Genomic DNA, 22,468 nt, shown 5'->3' on the forward strand with positions numbered 1-22,468 from the left:
TACACAAAAAAAAGATGCATTAATTCAGCATAAGATTTTGTCAAACTAAATCATATTTGAAAAATATTTTTTGATGTTTATTTTATTATAGCGATGTTAGTGGTTTTGAAATGCTATTTGTATTTAATTTTGCTTCCTAAGTGATGAAGGAGTTAAGATATTTTTTCAAAAAAATAAAAAATAATAATAATGTTAAAAAACCATTTGGATTACTATTCTCATCTTTAGTGTTATTTTCACAGCGTTTTGATTGATGTAACCTTCGATCTTCTTCAAGCATATCTGATTAAACTCTGGAATATTTCTGTCAAACTCAAGAATGTACATGGAATTTCAAACGGAACTCTTTAATTCACAGGGTAGCATGCTCTCGTTCTGTCAGCTTTAATTGGGTAAAAATCCTAATTTTACCAAGTACTTTATCCATTACATCATGGGTTCAAACAATACAAATTATCTTCATCTCAAATATTCCAAACCTAAAATTAACAAAATCATTTCAAAAGTTATAAATAAAAAGAAAATCGTTTGAAACTGTACAAATGCTATTTCCAATACACTACAAATGACACGATCAGCTATGGCAACACATCAAAGGCCATAAATGACAAAGTTCTCTCTGATTCTCTCTCCGCTGATCGTGAATACATGGTACAATGGGGGAAGAGGTGGCTGGTTACTTTTAATGCATCTAAAACCAAGCTTCTATCTTTACATCATCAATGCTCTGATCCCCATCTAGCATCAATTGAAATGGATGGCTCTCGTCTTGGGGAGGCTCCATGTTTTGACAAGCTTCTGGGTTTGACCTTTACTCCTGATCTGAAATGGAACATCAAATCTGTTGCCAAGGTCACTGGAAAAATGGTGGGATCCTTCTACCGCTCCAGTAGATATCTCACTGCTGATGCAATTCTCTATCTATATAAAAGCCAAGTACGTCCAAGGATGGAATACTGCTGCCATATCTGGGCAGGAGCTTCTAAAAACAGCCTATCCTGCCTTAACAGAGTACAAAATAGACTTTGTAGCCGAGTGGGGGATGCCCTTTTCTCTTTCCTGCAACCTCTTTCCCACAGAAGGGACATTGTGAGCTTGCTATTTTTTTATCGTTATTTCCATGGCAAGTGCTCATCTGAGCTCCAATCTCTGGTCCCCCCTTGCCAATCTTTCACGAAAAACACCAGTCTAGCTGAAACCACTGTTAGTAATTTTCCCCACTCTTTATCTGTGCCTAAATCAAAACGTAGATTCCATGAACAAAGCTTCTTTCTTAGAACTGCACGCCTGTGGAACTCTCTTCCGTTTGCCTGTTTCCCACCTGACTACAACTTGGATGTCTTCAAGTCCAATATAAACAAGTTCCTGATGAACCGCCCCCTAAGTAAGACACTTTATCAGATCTCCATTACTAACAATTACTTCGATATTATCCCATTGATTACTGTACACGCAATAACCCTTATCCCCGAGTGGCCTCCAGGCCTTGATAAGTGGTGACTTCCTTGTAAAAAAAAAAAAAAAAAATAATAATAAATTGCAAATAATTTATTCTTAATTAGTTCTTGAAGGGAGAAATAGGAATTATTTAAGAGTAAATTTTCTTTTTTCATCAATCAGTAATATTTTTTTTGTATGATACATGGGTAGCACTACACAATGTTTAGCTAATTGTATGTAAAACACACAGTAAAATTATTTCTGCTTGAGAAGGAAAAAAGTTGTCTTAAATTTTTGGCAATGAATATTGGAACATTGTTACTCTGGCCATCTTTACTATTATTGAAAAACCAATATGGGATTGGCACCAAACTTAAGATTAGTACATTACAAAGAATTAGGATTTGACAGCAGAAAAAGAAACTCAGTAAAGACTTTTTTTAACAATCAACATCTTAAAACATTTTGTTCTAAAATATCAATCTATATAACATGTCATCTATCGATTTCATTATTTTTTAATCCAATCTAAAAACATATACTAACTATAAATCCTCTCACCCTGCATATTATTTAGCATAAAAAAGTAAAAAATTAGATTTAGAATGCTCTGTGCCGTTTCAATTTCTAATTGAAACATTTAACTCTTTCTTTAGGAACCGTAAGAGATCAGGTTTAGTTTTTCATCTTTTTATTTAAGAGTCTTGATGTTCTTTTTTTCATATTAGAAATCGTGCATTTATTTTAATGGTAATTTAACAACAAAAAACAAAAAATAACGAAAGTTCAAAAGTAAAATATAAAGCATTAAAAAAAAATGTAAGTTCAAAAAAAACTTAAAATTCTAAAAAACATTTTAATTTTTTAAAAACATTAAAAAAATTTTTTAAATTAATTTTTTTTAAGTTAAAATTTTTTGAAAGTTGAAGGATAAAAACAATTATTGTTAAAATTAAACTGTTTAAAACATTTTAAACTCTTTTTAAAATAATTAAAACTAATTTTAAATATTTAAAAAACATACGTTAATTTTTTAATAAATATAAAGAAAATAAAAAACACTATTGCTCATTTCCAAATACAAATTTTTAAAAACATTTTCCTAATAAGAGAACTTCCATAAACAAAAAAAAACAAAAAAAAACGTGTTAACATTTAATAAAACTTGAGGAACCCAGTGTAGTGGGTACTGCAACTAGTATACTATTAAAAAAATAGTTGTGGACTCTGCTGGTCGGTAATGGTCAGTTTGATGCCAATCCAAAATCCTTTTGTTCCCATGAGACCAGCAGTAAAATCTGTCACATATTGGTCCATTAAAAGCAAGCGTGGAGGAACAACAACAATAGGTATTACAACAATAACAACCACAACAACCACAGTATGAAAAAAAAATGAAGTTAAAAAAAATAAAAAAAAATAGGTGGAGATAGAAAGAGAGATAGAGAAAGAGTTTAGTCCTAAAAACTTACGTGAACTCAGTCCAATGTCATCTGCATACAAAAACAGTGCATGCTTTTAAGATCATCATTGTTGCCAATTATGGCCAGAACATAACAGATGCAATTTAATTAAAAAAAGAACAAGTACAAAAAAAAAAAAAAAAACTAAGGCAGTAGTAGTAGTAGTAATAGTAGTAGTGGTGGTGGGTGGTAGTAAGGCATCCAAATAATGAAAGTAGTTAAAGACAAAAAAGAGGTAGAAAAAAGTCAAGAAATACAAGAATCAAAATTTCATTATATTTTTTGGAACCAAAACTTAAAAGGAAAAAGCAGCAAATACATTTTCAGAAATTTTACTCAGCCTACACCCCCTTCCCATCTCAATCGTCCCACTGAAAATGGCAAAATTACAACTACATTTAATCAGCACAATAGATACATGTTGACGACAATTGCTCACAAAAAGATATCTCGCCAACAAAAATACAAATCTAATATATTTGGCCAGCCTTACAAAGTTAAAAAAAACAACAGTTTCCATAACTTTCGAAACATTTTTTTCACATTCAAAATTGCAGAAGCATGAACTACTTGTGTCTGTTCTTAAAATCCTTCATACTTCCTAAAATTTGTATTATATCTCTGTTCAGTTTCGGAAGACAATGGATACCCCCTATTATAAGGCATGTAATGTAATTATGTAGCAAGGGTTACACAATCTCCAACCACACCTCTCCTGAATTGGCACAGCTTCAGGTCAATGGCAAGGAGAAGTGCTTGACAACTGGGAACAATACCGAGATAAGCAGAGAGCACATACAACACCTGGAATTCCCAAATAGTCCCTCATTTTAATACTGACCAGGCTGAACATTGCTTAACTTCGGTACACCTGATAACCCTCCTACTCCATGCAGCTTGAAAAAAAAAAAGTAACATTAGCAAGAACCCTAAGTAGAATTTTTATCTCCATATGTTTCTAACACACCTGGATATGCCTATAAAGTCAGAAAATGGCACAGCTTTTCCCAGGACTTTCACAAACTTTTTCTCATGTTCCAAATTGCTGAAGCATGGTACATAATGCATCTGTTAAAAACCTTATACTTGCTGAAATTTGCCAAAACTACACCGATGTTCCCCTCCCCCACACATGTGCACATTTGAGGAGTTATAACGCAGGCACTTTGCACAATGATTTCATTATTTTAGAAAATAAAACAATACTTGTCCAGAATTCCTGTATTTTAAAAAACTAAACTAAGAAAAATCTGTACAATGTACATACCTGTGTCATATTCCAAAAATCATGAAAATTGATAAAATCAAATTTTATGAATAAGTAAGGAGTCACTGTTTAGCATTGCAATCTTGAAAATAATATCAACAAGGAAGATAACTCAACAATAAATCAAACTTGCAAGAATTTTGTTGCAATGTCTACTAATTTCCATTAATCGCTTAAAAATGATTTTCTTTATAAAATCAATTTGATCAATTTACATGCTTTTTGGAATATGATATCTTCATTTTGTCATAGATATGTACATCATATAGATTTTTCTTTATTCTTGTTTTTCAATATAGTGGGAATTCTGAGCAGGAACCAAAAATAGATATTTACAAAAGACTAAACAAAAATTCTTAAAAAGTAGATTCTGAGCAGAGATTACAATAGATGAAATGTTTCAATATTTATAAGTTATGGTACGATGTAGTGAAATGCACTAAAAATATAAACCACCTATTTAATATTTTCTATAACAGGTATACTAGTATATTATACTTATCGTATAAATTTCTTGGCTAAGTTTAAAAACCTTATGTCATTTTGACTTCCACACGTACATCGAATCCGTTGCCGAAGCTGCTGGAAAAATAGTGGGATCGTTCAACCACTTGCGTAGATATCTCACTGCTGGTGCAATTCTCTATCTCTATAAAAGCCAAGTATGTCCAAGGGTGGAGTACTGTTGCCACATCTGGGCAGGATAAGCTGCTAAGAGCAGCTTATCCTGCCTTGACAGAGTACAAAATAGATGCCCTTTCTTTTCCCTGAAACCTCTTTCTCACAGAAGAGATGTTGCAAGTTTGTCTCAGTTTATTGTTATTTTCATAGCAAGTGCTTGTCTTAGCTTCAATCTATGGTCCCCCTAGCCTAACTTTCATGAAAAACACTTGTCTAGCTGAAATCACTATCAATAATTTCCCCCACTCTTTATCTGTGCCTAAAACTAAACATAGATTCCATGAGCAAAGCTTCTTTCTTAGAACTGCACACCTGTGGAACTGTCTTCCGTTTTCCTGCTTTTCAACTGACTACAATATGGTTGTCTTCAAGTCCAATGTAAACAAGTTCTTGACGAGCCATCCCCTTAAATAATCCAATTTACCAAATTTCCACTACTAACGATTACTACAAAATTTTCCCATTGACTACTGTCCATTCATTAACCCTTATCCTCGAGTGGTCTTCGGGCTTTGATAAGTGGTGACTCCTTTGTAAAAAAGATTTCTACTTAGTGGAAGTCACATCAGTTTAGACCAAGGAAAAATCCTTTCTGATCAACGTTTACATAATCGTTTACAGTTTCGTTCTAATTCACAAGTTAATAACATTAATTGGCCTTTTTTATGCTAAAATAAAATACTATGAAAATATGAAATTATTTTGATATTTGTTTTAGACTAGCCTGGGTGCCTGGTGTTGCCCAGGTGTTTGGAGGTGCGTGTTGAGCAAAAAAATAACAAAAAACGTGGTAGTAGACAGGCAGGCTCGAACCTGTACCACGAAGGAGGAAAAGAATGTAAAGAAAAAAAGAAAAAAAGAAAAGTGACATCCATCACCAAACCAGAAGTGACGAATATTTAAATTAAGGCTAGTCAATCGAAAAGAGAGGATGACTTTTAAAAATATCGGCAAAAAACCCGACCCCTCTCTGTAGAAAAGTGCCCAGTTGAGGGTGAAGGAATTAATGTTTTTAGCCAATTTTTCGATATTTGTTGTCCGAAGGGTCAAGCTTCAAAATGTTACCAATCTCATGAAAATCTGTTGCCTCTATAGAAAGTTTTAGGCAGACATACAAACGTACATACATAAACAGACAGGTGAGATTTATGTCATAGACTAGCGGGGGGGGGGGTACCCGGCGTTGCCAGGGCGTTTGGAGGTGTAAAAGAAAAAAAAGTTTTAGTAGGAAGGTAGGATTGAACCCTGAAGCCTTGACGCGAAGCTGGAAACAAAAGGGAAAAAAAACCAGACATCTAACCGTCTCGGCCATGAGGGAAAGGAACTGATAAGGGCGTTAAGTGAATGTTTATAAAGCAAAATAAACAGGTGCGAGGAAGTGGCGTGGTGTCTGACCTAGTTTTGCGCTGCAAGCCAGATCATTCGCTTTTTGAAGCGGCGAGCTGGTAAAAGTCGGGCAAATTAAATACACATGCGACCCCTGTTTGTAACTCTTAGATATTATCATTTAGACGTGATATAAAAAGCTTACAGAAGGAGTAAGCCGACCGATCGCTTCTCGGAAAAAAGCCTTTCGCGGACATACACAAAAAGCGAACATACATACACATTTTCGCTTTTATATATATAGATTACAAATTATCTTGAATCGGGATTCACAATTTCAGAACTGTTTTTTTAATGCATGTTGGTAGGGACAAGCAAGGGAAACTTTTGTAGAAATCTGCAAAAGTTTCTCTGGTGCCAGCGAATTAAAGAATTAAAGTAAATTTTTTTTTTTCAGGAATATTTTTTATTTGATAACTTTTTTATGATATGCAATAAAAATATTTCAAATATTACAATATTTTTATATAAACTTTTAAAATATATTTTTATTCTATAAAACCATTCTGAAAAAAAATATATATATAAAAAAACATAAAATATTTTATTAAAAATAAAACTATTCTGAAAAAAAAAAAAAAAGAAAGAAAAGCATTTCAAAGTAAAAACTATTTTTTTAATGTAAAGATTGAAATGGAATGATGTAATCATTAATCAGAAAGGATGTTTCCTTGCTATACACAAGCTTCAATTTCATTAAAAAGAAAACACAAGTTTTCGAACCAATTTTCTGTAGTTTTTTATGGATCTACTCAAAATTTTAAGAAAAAACAAAACAAGTTTACATAGCAAGATACTGGATTTCAAAATGAGGATTTATTTAAATTATTTCTCTTTGCACTATTATCTTCAGAAATGTGAATATTTATATATAATTGCAGGAACTATGAAAATTCTTTGATTCCTTTAAGAAAATGAGTTTTGCTTTTAGCAACTTGTTACATATTTTTAGTATTCTTAACTGAATACAACAAGAAAAGAAAACTTTTCTCATTTCCACACACACACACACACACACACGTATATATGTATAAACACACATGAATTTATTCTTCCTCATATCAACAACCTCAGTTCGTATTCATTTTGTCACATTTTTATCGCCTTCTCCATTCTGTACATGGGAAAAGAAGAGCGGATGCCAAACACAAAACACAATTTTTATGAAGAAAAAAGACAATAAATAAATGATAGTGATTATGCGTTAATACTAGCATTTGTTTACGTATCTGAAAAGGGTTAAAAATTGATCAGGGAACCTCTTACATTCCGACTTCAACAAATCCGTTAAAGCTCAATTTCACGACATTAATACAAAATAAAAATAATCGACTTCTTGCCTCAGTCAAAACCAATGCAGTTCACAATCATTGTACGTTTTTCCTGGCCTCTCTCCTTTCTGCTCATATCTTTCATTTTTAAACAAATTGTAAACATTACATAATATTAATACTAATTCTTTTGAATCAATTATTTTTTATTTAAAAAAAAAAAATATTCATTTTTAAATAACCAAATTGTAAACATTACATAATATTAATACTAATTCTTTTGAATCAATTATTTTTTTATTTAAAAAAAATAATTCATTTTTAAATAAATTGTAAACATTACATAATATTAAGACTAATTCTTTTGAATCAATTAAAACAGATTTTGTTTTTACTCTTATTCACTTCAAACAAGGGCGGAAGGGGCTACAATTTAGAATCATGTCTACAAGGACACCATGTAGAGAGTAGCAAGATGATTGTTCACATTACATTTAAATTTCAACATGCTAGTAGAGTTAAGGAAGCAGGGAATACCAAAGTTGAATATTAGAGTAAAAGGATTTTCAGCGTCTAGGGACCTCTAAAGGGGTGGGATTTTGCTATTCATCAGGTTAGTCAAGGTATTTATGGTGAGGGGGTACAAATGCTGAGAGTTCATTATAGGTACAGGAATCTAACATTGCTGTAATAAGACAGGGGTTGAAGATTGGTTGACAGTGCGAGGCCTATTAGATTTGTGACTCTTTAATGGACACTGTCTAAGAGTGAGAAACTAAACGTAGATGCACCAGCCCAGATATGACAATAATATTCCATGCATGGGAGAATGGTGTCTTGGTAGGATGCTGTCGGGTGTGAGAAGAAGATAATTTGCAGGTTCACTTTTTTCTTAAGGAATATTTGCTGATTACCGAGTTAGAAAGACAATAGGGTGGAACAAGATTTTTGTTTTCTGGATAAGCTCATTCTAACGTAGTTCTTTTGAACCAATGAAAATGTAGATAATTTTTGGATTTACCTTTTTCTTCTTAAGGTGGATTTGTGTATTGCAGTGCTATAATTCCGTTTCCTATATGCGAGGAGTTTCATTTTGACAGTTACTTAATTTCAAAACTACATGACAGGCAAAAATGAACCCTTTTATAGCAGAGAAAAGGTCTCCTATCATTGCTTGATCCTGGTTCATGACCATCACAGCTATATCACGAAATGATGTTTACTGTTAGAGAACTCAAAATAATTGACATAAGACTTGTATAATACACTGCAGTAGTGTCACGTTCATTGGGTAGATCATATTGTCGAGTAAGCAAGGTCATGTGTACTGAAAACCCCGAGAATGGTGTCCTATTTATACAACAGTGGAAACTAATGAGTTAAAAGTATTTTTTTCAAGTTTGAATAAGTTTCAATAGTTTTAAAAAAACTGTATTTGTTAATTTCTTAACAGTTTTTTCTTTACTTTGTTGATCAACAAATTCTTTTAAAACAACTTTTGAATATTGTAATTTTTTTTTGTTTTATTTTTCTTTGGACTGACAAGAATTCCAGAAAGTTTATCTTTTTTTGTTGTTTTTACAACATAAAATAAATCATTCTCTAACAAAAATATTGATCTGCAGGAGATATTTCAGAACTCGAACTGACAAGCTATCTCTGGACCCACAGAACAATTGTATGATCATGGTCATCTTTGCAAGCGATGGACGAACCACATTATCATAATACTATTGGAAAACAGTTAATTTTAGAGGCTTCAAAAAATTTATATGGTAGGAAAATAATTGTTAAAAAAAAAGAAATAAAAAAAGTAAAAGTAATAAAAAAAATGTGTGACTGAAATTACGGATCAAAGAATAAGGGATGATAACTCATACTTTTAGGGAAATTCTTCAGAAACTTTATCTTAAAATGTAAAGTTTTCTTTTCAAAAGCATTCAATTTTCTTTTTTAGTAAATATGAAAATAGTTAATGTATTTTTATATCTAGTCTTCTTGAAATTTGCCCAAGATTAGCACATTGCAAACATGTTCAGAGATTTATTTATTTATATCTCCCAGCCAACATAATCTTCAACCTACTTCATGTGCATTGATAAAGAGCAGAGGAGTATTCAAAATATAATAACTGAATTTGACATGCTTTTATGTTTTCTATAAGACTAGCAGGGCTACCCTGCATTACCCAGAGCAAAAGAGTTACATATTTCTATTAAGACTTTTAACACTTCTGCATTACACGGACAGCGTCATTGTTAGGGGGGGGGTGATAATTTCAATTTCTTCTTGGTCAAATAAGCTGGTAAATAACAAACAAGATTTTCTTTCTGAATCAGGTTGAAACTTTACATTTTAAGATAAAGTTTCTGAAGAATTTTCCTAAAAGTATGAGTTATCGTCCCCTATTCTTTGACCCGAAAAGTGCCACCTGGCACAGTTTATTGAAACGCACCACAAAAAAATAGAAAAAAGGTGCCATCTGTGTAATGCAGAAGTGCTAAACTTTTATACCTCTTTTTCCTAAACTTTGCCTTTCTCTTACAGCCAGCTCATTCCTCTCTGAACACACACACAGACAACTCTCTTTTATATATATATAGATACACGCTGGATGCCAGCGTTGCCCGATCGTATAATACGCTTAAACCTGATATTTTAATTATTATAATTTATGCAAATTCATATGTATTATTATAGAATCAATTTCCTATTATATATTACAAGGAATAATTTGCCTGGTGGACTAATTTGCAAAAAATAAATTTTTAATAATAATGATAATATAAAGGAAAAGATGGTCACACACGTTTTGAAGACACTTATTTCAAAATAAAATTTAAAAGAGAATTTTGAAAAACCTGTAAGTGACGAATATAATAATAAAATCATTTTTTTTTTATTGTAAGCCGATATTTTGCTTCAGGGTAGGAAATCCAATCCGTAAGTTTTTTTTTTTTTCTTCATCTTGGTGTTATGGTGGAGGCAATGCCTCTGAGCAGAAGAGAAATGTACATCTTGTTTCGGTAAAGCCACATGTGTTATGCACGGAAGTGTCTTTAAAAAGTGTGTAACCATCTTTTCCTTTAAATATCCGCTTGAAAACCAGAGCATAACACACATGGATTTAGCAAAACAGGACATTTCTCTTCTGGTCAAAAGCATTGCCTCCACCATAACACGAAAGATGAATAAAAAAAAAAAAAAAACATTACACGAAAAATGAAGAGAAAAAAAATCATAACACGAAAGATGAAGAGAAAAAAAACCATAACACGAAAGATGAAGAGAAAAAAAACCATAACAGGAAAGATGAAGAGAAAAAAAACCATAACACGAAAGATAAATAAAAAAAAAACATTACACGAAAAATGAATAAAAAAAAAACATTACACGAAAAATGAAGAGAAAAAAAATCATAACACGGAAGATGAAAAAAACCATCATAACACGACAGATGAAGAGAGAAATAAAAAACCATAACACGAAAGATGAAGAGAAAAAAAAACATAACACGAAAGATGAAGAGAAAAAAAACATAACACGAAAGATGAAGAGAAAAAAAAACATAAAACGAAAGATGAAGAGAAAAAAAAACATAACACGAAAGATGAAGAGAAAAAAAAACGTAACACGAAAGATGAAGAGAAAAAAAAACATAACACGAAAGATGAAGAGAAAAAAAAACATAACACGAAAGATGAAGAGAAAAAAAAACATAACACGAAAGATGAAGAGAGAAAAAAAAACCCATAAAACGAAAGATGAAGAGAGAAAAAAAACCCCATAAAACGAAAGATGAAGAGAGAAAAAAAACCCATAAAACGAAAGATGAAGAGAGAAAAAAACCATAACACGAAAGATGAAGAGAGAAAAAAAAAACCATAAAACGAAAGATGAAGAGAGAAAAAAAAACCATAGCACGAAAGATGAAAAGAAAAAAACCATAACACGAAAGATGAAGAAAGAAAAAAAACCATAACACGAAAGATGAAGAGAGAAAAAAAAAACATAACACGAAAAATGAAGAGAGAAAAAAAAAACATAACACGAAAAATGAAGAGAGAAAAAAAAAACATAACACGAAAAATGAAGAGAGAAAAAAAACCATAGCACGAAAGATGAAGAGAGAAAAAAAACCCCATAAAACGAAAGATGAAGAGAGAAAAAAAACCATAACACGAAAGATGAAGAGAGAAAAAAAACCATAACACGAAAGATGAAGAGAGAAAAAAAAACATAAAACGAAAGATGAAGAGTGAAAAAAAAAAACCATAGCACGAAAGATGAAGAGAAATAAAACCATAACACGAAAGATGAAGAGAAAAAAAACCCCATAAAACGAAAGATGAAGAGAGAAAAAAAAAACACCAAACGAAAGATGAAGAGAGAAAAAAAAAACTCATAAAACGAAAGATGAAGAGAGAAAAAAAAAACTCATAAAACGAAAGATGAAGAGAGAAAAAAACCATAACACGAAAGATGAAGAGAAAAAAAAACCATAACACGAAAGATGAAAAAAAAAAAACCATAACACGAAAGATGAAAAAAAAAAAACCATAACACGAAAGATGAAAAAAAAAAACCATAACACGAAAGATGAAAAAAAAAAACCATAACACAAAAGATGAAAAAAAAACCATAACACGAAAGATGAAAAAAAAAAAACCATAACACGAAAGATGAAGAGAGAAAAAAAAACCATAACACGAAAGATGAAGAGAAAAAAAAACCATAACACGAAAGATGAAGAGAAAAAAACCATAACACGAAAGATGAAGAGAAAAAAAAAACTATAGCACGAAAGATGAAGAGAAAAAAAAACCATAACACGAAAGATGAAGAGAGAAAAAAAAAATCATAACACGAAAGATGAAGAGAGAAAAAAAACCATAACACGAAAGATGAAAAAAAAAAACCATAACACGAAAGATGAAAAAAAAAACCATAACACGAAAGATGAAAAAAAAAAAACATAACACGAAAGATGAAAAAAAAAAACCATAACACGAAAGATGATGAAAAAAACAAACCATAACACGAAAGATGAAAAAAAAAACCATAACACGAACGATGAAGAGAAAAAAACCATAACACGAAAGATGAAAAAAAAAACCATAACACGAAAGATGAAAAAAAAAACCATAACACGAAAGATGAAAAAAAAAACCATAACACGAAAGATGAAAAAAAACAAACCATAACACGAAAGATGAAGAGAAAAAAAAAAAACCATAACACGAAAGATGAAAAAAAAAAACCATAACACGAAAGATGAAGAGAAAAAAAAAACCATAACACGAAAGATGAAAAAAAAAAAACCATAACACGAAAGATGAAGAGAGAAAAAAAAAAAATCACAGATCAGACTTTTGTCCATCATTTACATTCAGTATGCCACCATCTAAAATTAACAAATATTTTTTTTAATCATCTACATCATTATTCAACTCATAAAGGGTCAAGTGAGATTGAAAGTCGACTGTGCAATTGCTCATGAAAATCACTTTTCAGGTTTTTTAACTTATTTCACCCCAAACAAAGCACAGTACCACTTGGATATAAGGTGCTACTATTTGGGACCAAATCTACAAGGACACTATGTAGGGAGTTGAGCAACAAGATATTGGTTCACATTACGCTTAAACTTTTGCATGTCCGTACAGTCAGATAAGTACCCAGGAGGAAATTCCAAAGTCTGGCAGTTTGTGGAAAAAAACTATTAGAGTAGAGGACTTTCCAGCATCTAAGGATGAGATTTTGCTGCTTGTCAAGTTAGTCGAGTGTATTTACATTGAGGGGGTACAAGTGCTTGGAGTTTGTTGGAGCACATTCCATTAAAATAATTGTAAAGCAGGCACAGGAATACAACATTTCGGCGATTTTGATTTGTTTTTGTTTTCACAATATTTGTTATCAGCACTTTGCTTATGGTCATTCTGACGTTTTAAATCAACCAGAAACACTTGTCATTAAATGCTCTCATAAAGCATAAAATCTGTTTGATTCTATTCATTATTTTCAATCCTCGCATAATATTCATCATTATTCAACTGAAAATCTAATCTCATAACCCTTATAGGAAGTGATGGCAGCTAAGTGATTAACGATACAGATGATGTCCTGGTTATTTGTATTATTTGGATTCATCGGACTACCGAGTGTGATTTTCGGGAATTTGGATGGAATTTCGAATGTAACCATTTATATACTTCACGGAGATAACATACTCTTGTTTCATCACTCAGGACTGAATTCCAAATTCAACAACTGAAGAAGATCAGAGGTTACATCGACTGAAAAGTTTTCACAACTTTTCAGTCGATGTAACCTCTGATCTTCACACTCAAAATGAGAACAGTAGTCCAAGGAATCCAAATAATAAGTGTCCCATGTTCAATTCTGGTTTGTTTCACAGAAACACCTGTATTTAGGATGTTGGCAACCTTCATGGGATAACTTCTGTAAATACTTGATCTTTCTAGAAAGAATTCTAACTAGAAGTCTATCAGGGAAATCAATGCTAACAATAGAATCATGATTCCAAATGAATCAACCCTTATCTTTTTTAGCTTTAATAGTTGGTAACTCATTAGTTAAAAAATGTGTGATTACTCACACAGGTTGACAACCTGGGTGTGTCAAGTTCAAATCTATTTCATTTTTCGGAAACACTAACTTTGGATGTTGGCAACCTCCACGTGGTCCCTTCTGTATATATCCAATGCCTCACAAGAAAAAAACTCTAATTAGAAAGACATTAGGGAAACGTTGCCTCCAACTCCACACTGGACTCTGCTAAACACCCCCTCCCTTACTTTCCTTTGCAGACAGATGCCACGCTAGACAATCTGAAAATCACCCCTTCTCAGGTGCATGCTATCATAAAAAATATTGACACTTCAAAAGCATGTGGACCTGATCTCATCCCAGCTGTGCTTAGAGATGCTAAACTTCTGACCGACCAACTATATGGATTTAGGCAAGCCCATTCCACAGCAGATATCCTAACTGTAATCTCTGAATATATATACCATTCACTGGACAAAGCAGAGGAGGGTAGAGCGGTAGCTCTAGAGATATCTAAAGCTTTTAACAGAGTATGGCATGAAGATCTTCTCAAGAAAATCAGATCATACAGTATCACTGGACGAATATTTAACATAATTAAATCCTTCTTGGATAAGAGAAAAATTCAGGTTGTTCGACGGTCGTACATCTAAACAATATGATATAAATGCGGTAGTGCCTCAGGGGTCTATCCTTGGACCTTTATTATTCCTAATATTCATAAATGACCTTGACAAAATTGTGTCTGAGACGGGTATCTATACTGATGACATCACACTCTATAACAGGAAAAAAAATGAATACATATCTAGGGAAATGGCAGAAACACTAGAGGATGACCTCTAATCTGTAGTGAAATGGGGACAAAAATGGATGGTCACATTCAATGCTGCCAAGACTAAACTTGTTTCCTTCAATAATTACAAGAAACCTTCTCTACCACCAATAGCAATGGCCAAAGATTCATTAACTGAAAGTACTTCTTTTAAACTCTTCGGCCTAACGTACACACAGGAAACATGAGTTGGAACAATTACATTGAGAGCATTGCCAAGACCAATGTGAGAAAGGTAGGCTCTCTCTACCGTGCTAGAAAGCTACTACACCCGGAAGTATCCTGTACTTCTATAAGGCCACCATTCGCCCATGTATGGAGTATTGTTGTCATATTTGGGCTGGTGCATCTGCTACTAGTCTCTTGCTCCTAGACAAGGTCCAAAAGAGAGTCTCCAACCTGAACTGATCCTGAACTGTCATCTAAGCTTCAGCCTCTGTCCCACCGATGAAATGTTGCGTCCCTCTGCCTGTTCTGCAAGTATTTTAATGGTGAATGCTCTGACAAACAGCAAGCACTTGTGCCCCCACGATGTAAATACCCTTGACAAATCCGACAAGCAGCTAAATCCCCCCTCTACACAGTAGAGATCCCTAGATGTAAGAGAGCTTTCTACTCCAGTAGTTTCTTCACCAGAACCGCTAGACTTCCGGGTCCCTACTTCCCCAACTGTACTGACATGCAGAAGTTCAAGTGTAACGTGAACCGACATCTTGTTGCCGAACTCCCCACATAGTATCCCAGTAGCTCATGTCCCTGATAGTAGCTCCCTACACCAAAGTAGCAATGTGCCTTGTTTGGGATGAAAATGTAATAAAAAAAAAAAAAAACAATAGAATTATCTGATTCAAAAGAAATTAATCAATTAATTCTTATCCTTGAGTGGCTTTTAACTTTTGATAAGTGATATGGTGTTAGTAAAAAGAAAAACTGTTTTCCATTTTCAGCAATTACATATTATGTACATTTAAATTAACTGTATTAAATTTTCTGTTTTTTTTTCCTGTAAGGTACACTTAGAACAGGGTTCATATAGATTTTCAATGTCTATTTTCAATGTCTATTTTCAGGCAGAATTCAAGCTTTAAAAACAAAATTTGATGTATGAAACATAATATACTAAAAACTATTAAAAAAAAAATATATATTTTAATAGTATTCATTTCAATTTTGAATTTCCCTTTGGCTACATTTATAAAGTATATGGATAACATCCATACAATATATGGATAACATCCATAACATATATGGATAACATCTATAAAGTATATGGATAACATCTATAAAATATATGGATAACATCTATAAAATATATGGATAACATCTATAAAATATATGGATAACATCTATAAAGTATATGGATAACATCTATAAAATATATGGATAACATCTATAAAATATATGGATAACATCCATAACATATATGGATAACATCTATAAAGTATATGGATAACATCTATAAAGTATATGGATAACATCTATAACATATATGGATAACATCTATAAAATATATGGATAACATCTATAAAATATATGGATAACATCAATAAAATATATGGATAACATCTATAAAATATATGGATAACATCCATAAAATATATGGATAACATCCATAACATATATGGATAACATCTATAAAGTATATGGATAACATCTATAAAATATATGGATAACATCTATAAAATATATGGATAACATCTATAAAATATATGGATAACATCTATAAAATATATGGATAACATCTATAAAATATATGGATAACATCTAAAAAATATATGGATAACATCTATAAAATATATGGATAACATCTATAAAATATATGGATAACATCCATAAAATATATGGATAACATCTATAAAGTATATGGATAACATCCATAACATATATGGATAACATCTACAAAGTATATGGATAACATCAATAAAATATATGGATAACATCTATAAAATATATGGATAACATCCATAACATATATGGATAACATCTATAAAGTATATGGATAACATCTATAAAATATATGGATAACATCCATAAAATATATGGATAACATCTATAAAATATATGGATAACATCCATAACATATATGGATAACATCTATAAAGTATATGGATAACATCTATAAAATATATGGATAACATCTATAAAATATATGGATAACATCTATAAAATATATGGATAACATCTATAAAATATATGGATAACATCTATAAAATATATGGATAACATCCATAAAATATATGGATAACATCTATAAAGTATATGGATAACATCCATAACATATATGGATAACATCCATAACATATATGGATAACATCTATAAAATATATGGATAACATCCATAACATATATGGATAACATCTATAAAGTATATGGATAACATCCATAACATATATGGATAACATCTATAAAGTATATGGATAACATCTATAAAGTATATGGATAACATCTATAAAGTATATGGATAACATCTATAAAGTATATGGATAACATCTATAAAATATATGGATAACATCTATAAAATATATGGATAACATCCATAACATATATGGATAACATCTATAAAATATATGGATAACATCCATAAAATATATGGATAACATCCATAAAATATATGGATAACATCCATAACATATATGGATCACATCTATAAAATATATGGATAACATCTATAAAATATATGGATAACATCTATAAAATATATGGATAACATCTATAAAATATATGGATAACATCTATAAAATATATGGATAACATCTATAAAATATATGGATAACATCTATAAAATATATGGATAACATCCATAAAATATATGGATAACATCTATAAAGTATATGGATAACATCCATAACATATATGGATAACATCTACAAAGTATATGGATAACATCTATAAAATATATGGATAACATCTATAAAGTATATGGATAACATCCATAACATATATGGATAACATCTATAAAGTATATGGATAACATCTATAAAGTATATGGATAACATCTATAAAATATATGGATAACATCCATAAAATATATGGATAACATCTATAAAATATATGGATAACATCTATAAAATATATGGATAACATCTATAAAATATATGGATAACATTCATAAAATATATGGATAACATCTATAAAATATATGGATAACATCCATAAAATATATGGATAACATCTATAAAGTATATGGATAACATCTATAAAATATATGGATAACATCTATAAAGTATATGGATAACATCCATAACATATATGGATAACATCCATAACATATATGGATAACATCTATAAAATATATGGATAACATCTATAAAATATATGGATAACATCCATAAAATATATGGATAACATCCATAACATATATGGATAACATCTACAAAGTATATGGATAACATCTATAAAATATATGGATAACATCTATAAAGTATATGGATAACATCCATAACATATATGGATAACATCTATAAAGTATATGGATAACATCTATAAAGTATATGGATAACATCTATAAAGTATATGGATAACATCTATAAAATGTATGGATAACATCCATAAAATATATGGATAACATCTATAAAATATATGGATAACATCTATAAAGTATATGGATAACATCTATAAAATATATGGATAACATCTATAAAATATATGGATAACATTCATAAAATATATGGATAACATCTATAAAATATATGGATAACATCCATACAATATATGGATAACATCTATAAAATATATGGATAACATCTATAAAATATATGGATAACATCTATAAAGTATATGGATAACATCTATAAAGTATATGGATACCATCCATAAAATATATGGATAACATCTATAAAATATATGGATAACATCTATAAAGTATATGGATAACATCTATAAAATATATGGATAACATCCATACAATATATGGATAACATCTATAAAATATATGGATAACATCTATAAAATATATGGATAACATCTATAAAATATATGGACAACATCTATAAAATATATGGATAACATCTATAAAATATATGGATAACATCTATAAAATATATGGATAACATCTATAAAATATATTGATAACATCTATAAAATATATGGATAACATCCATAAAATATATGGATAACATCCATAAAATATATGGATAACATCCATAAAATATATGGATAACATCTATAAAATATATGGATAACATCCATAAAATATATGGATAACATCTATAAAATATATGGATAACATCTATAAAATATATGGATAACATCTATAAAATATATGGATAACATCTATAAAATATATGGATAACATCTATAAAGTATATGGATAACATCTATAAAATATATGGATAACATCTATAAAATATATGGATAACATCCATAAAATATATGGATAACATCCATAAAATATATGGATAACATCCATAAAATATATGGATAACATCTATAAAATATATGGATAACATCTATAAAATATATGGATAACATCTATAAAATATATGGATAACATCTATAAAATATATGGATAACATCTATAAAATATATGGATAACATCTATAAAATATATGGATAACATCTATAAAGTATATGGATAACATCTATAAAATATATGGATAACATCTATAAAATATATGGATAACATCCATAAAATATATAGATAACATCCATAAAATATATGGATAACATCCATAAAATATATGGATAACATCCATAACATATATGGATAACATCTATAAAATATATGGATAACATCTATAAAGTATATGGATAACATCTATAAAATATATGGATAACATCTATAAAATATATGGATAACATCCATAACATATATGGATAACATCCATAACATATATGGATAACATCCATAACATATATGGATAACATCTATAAAGTATATGGATAACATCTATAAAGTATATGGATAACATCCATAACATATATGGATAACATCTATAAAGTATATTGATAACATCTATAAAATATATGGATAACATCTATAAAATATATGGATAACATCTATAAAATATATGGATAACATCCATAAAATATATGGATAACATCTATAAAGTATATGGATAACATCCATAACATATATGGATAACATCCATAACATATATGGATAACATCTATAAAATATATGGATAACATCTATAAAATATATGGATAACATCCATAAAATATATGGATAACATCCATAAAATATATGGATAACATCCATAACATATATGGATAACATCTACAAAGTATATGGATAACATCTATAAAATACATGGATAACATCTATAAAGTATATGGATAACATCCATAACATATATGGATAACATCTATAAAGTATATGGATAACATCTATAAAGTATATGGATAACATCTATAAAGTATATGGATAACATCTATAAAATATATGGATAACATCCATAAAATATATGGATAACATCTATAAAATATATGGATAACATCTATAAAGTATATGGATAACATCTATAAAATATATGGATAACATCTATAAAATATATGGATAACATTCATAAAATATATGGATAACATCTATAAAATATATGGATAACATCCATACAATATATGGATAACATCTATAAAATATATGGATAACATCTATAAAGTATATGGATAACATCTATAAAATATATGGATAACATCTATAAAGTATATGGATAACATCTATAAAGTATATGGATACCATCCATAAAATATATGGATAACATCTATAAAATATATGGATAACATCTATAAAGTATATGGATAACATCTATAAAGTATATGGATAACATCTATAAAGTATATGGATAACATCCATAACATATATGGATAACATCCATAACATATATGGATAACATCTATAAAGTATATGGATAACATCTATAAAGTATATGGATAACATCCATGACATATATGGATAACATCCATAACATATATGGATAACATCTATAAAGTATATGGATAACATCTATAAAGTATATGGATAACATCTATAAAGTATATGGATAACATCTATAAAGTATATGGATAACATCTATAAAGTATATGGATAACATCTATAAAGTATATGGATAACATCCATAAAATATATGGATAACATCCATAAAGTATATGGATAACATCCATAAAGTATATGGATAACATCTATAAAATATATGGATAACATCCATAAAATATATGGATAACATCCATAAAGTATATGGATAACATCTATAAAATATATGGATAACATCTATAAAATATATGGATAACATCTATAAAGTATATGGATAACATCCATAAAGTATATGGATAAAATCCATAACATATATGGATAACATCTATAAAATATATGGATAACATCCATAAAATATATGGATAACATCCATAACATATATGGATAACATCTATAAAATATATGGATAACATCTATAAAGTATATGGATAACATCCATAAAATATATGGATAACATCTATAAAATATATGGATAACATCCATAAAGTATATGGATAACATCTATAAAATATATGGATAACATCCATAAAATATATGGATAACATCCATAAAATATATGGATAACATCTATAAAATATATGGATAACATCTATAAATTATATGGATGACATCCATAAAATATATGGATAACATCTATAAAATATATGGATAACATCTATAAAGTATATGGATAACATCTATAAAGTATATGGATAACATCCATAAAATATATGGATAACATCCATAAAGTATATGGATAACATCTATAAAGTATATGGATAACATCCATAACATATATGGATAACATCCATAACATATATGGATAACATCTATAAAATATATGGATAACATCCATAAAATATATGGATAACATCCATAACATATATGGATAACATCCATAACATATATGGATAACATCCATAACATATATGGATAACATCCATAACATATATGGATAACATCCATAACATATATGGATAACATCTATAAAATATATGGATAACATCTATAAAATATATGGATAACATCTATAAAGTATATGGATAACATCTATAAAATATATGGATAACATCTATAAAATATATGGATAACATCTATAAAGTATATGGATAACATCTATAAAATATATGAATAACATCTATAAAATATATGGATAACATCTATAAAATATATGGATAACATCCATAAAGTATATGGATAACATCTATAAAATATATGGATAACATCTATAAAATATATGGATAACATCTATAACATATATGGATAACATCTATAAAGTATATTGATAACATCTATAAAATATATGGATAACATCTATAAAGTATATGGATAACATCTATAAAGGATATGGATAACATCTATAAAGTATATGGATAACATCTATAAAGTATATGGATAACATCTATAAAGTATATGGATAACATCTATAAAGTATATGGATAACATCTATAAAGTATATGGATAACATCTATAAAGTATATGGATAACATCCATAAAGTATATGGATAACATCTATAAAGTATATGGATAACATCTATAAAGTATACTGATAACATCCATAAAATATATGGATAACATCAGGTATTTTTGTGATAAGGAAACGTA

General features: G+C 29.5%; 1 protein-coding gene across 3 annotated transcripts in view; it reads right to left on the reverse strand.

Annotated features, from left to right (window-relative positions):
* The window catches only part of LOC145297488 (ral GTPase-activating protein subunit beta-like), a 198,968-nt gene that overhangs the window by 152,975 nt on the left and 23,525 nt on the right, over positions 1-22,468 (reverse strand). For 2 of the 3 annotated variants that reach the window (XM_080143372.1, XM_080143371.1), the window contains exon 5: positions 2,913-2,933. The exons of the other annotated variant lie outside the window; for it this stretch is intronic. In XM_080143372.1, the coding sequence (XP_079999498.1) occupies positions 2,913-2,933 (21 nt within the window). The remainder of the gene's footprint in view (positions 1-2,912; positions 2,934-22,468) is intronic. 3 annotated transcript variants of the gene reach the window in all.

The sequence above is a fragment of the Euprymna scolopes genome, chromosome 18 (assembly GCF_053919585.1).
Source record: "Euprymna scolopes isolate OS-2025 chromosome 18, ASM5391958v1, whole genome shotgun sequence".
Taxonomy (NCBI): domain Eukaryota; kingdom Metazoa; phylum Mollusca; class Cephalopoda; order Sepiida; family Sepiolidae; genus Euprymna; species Euprymna scolopes.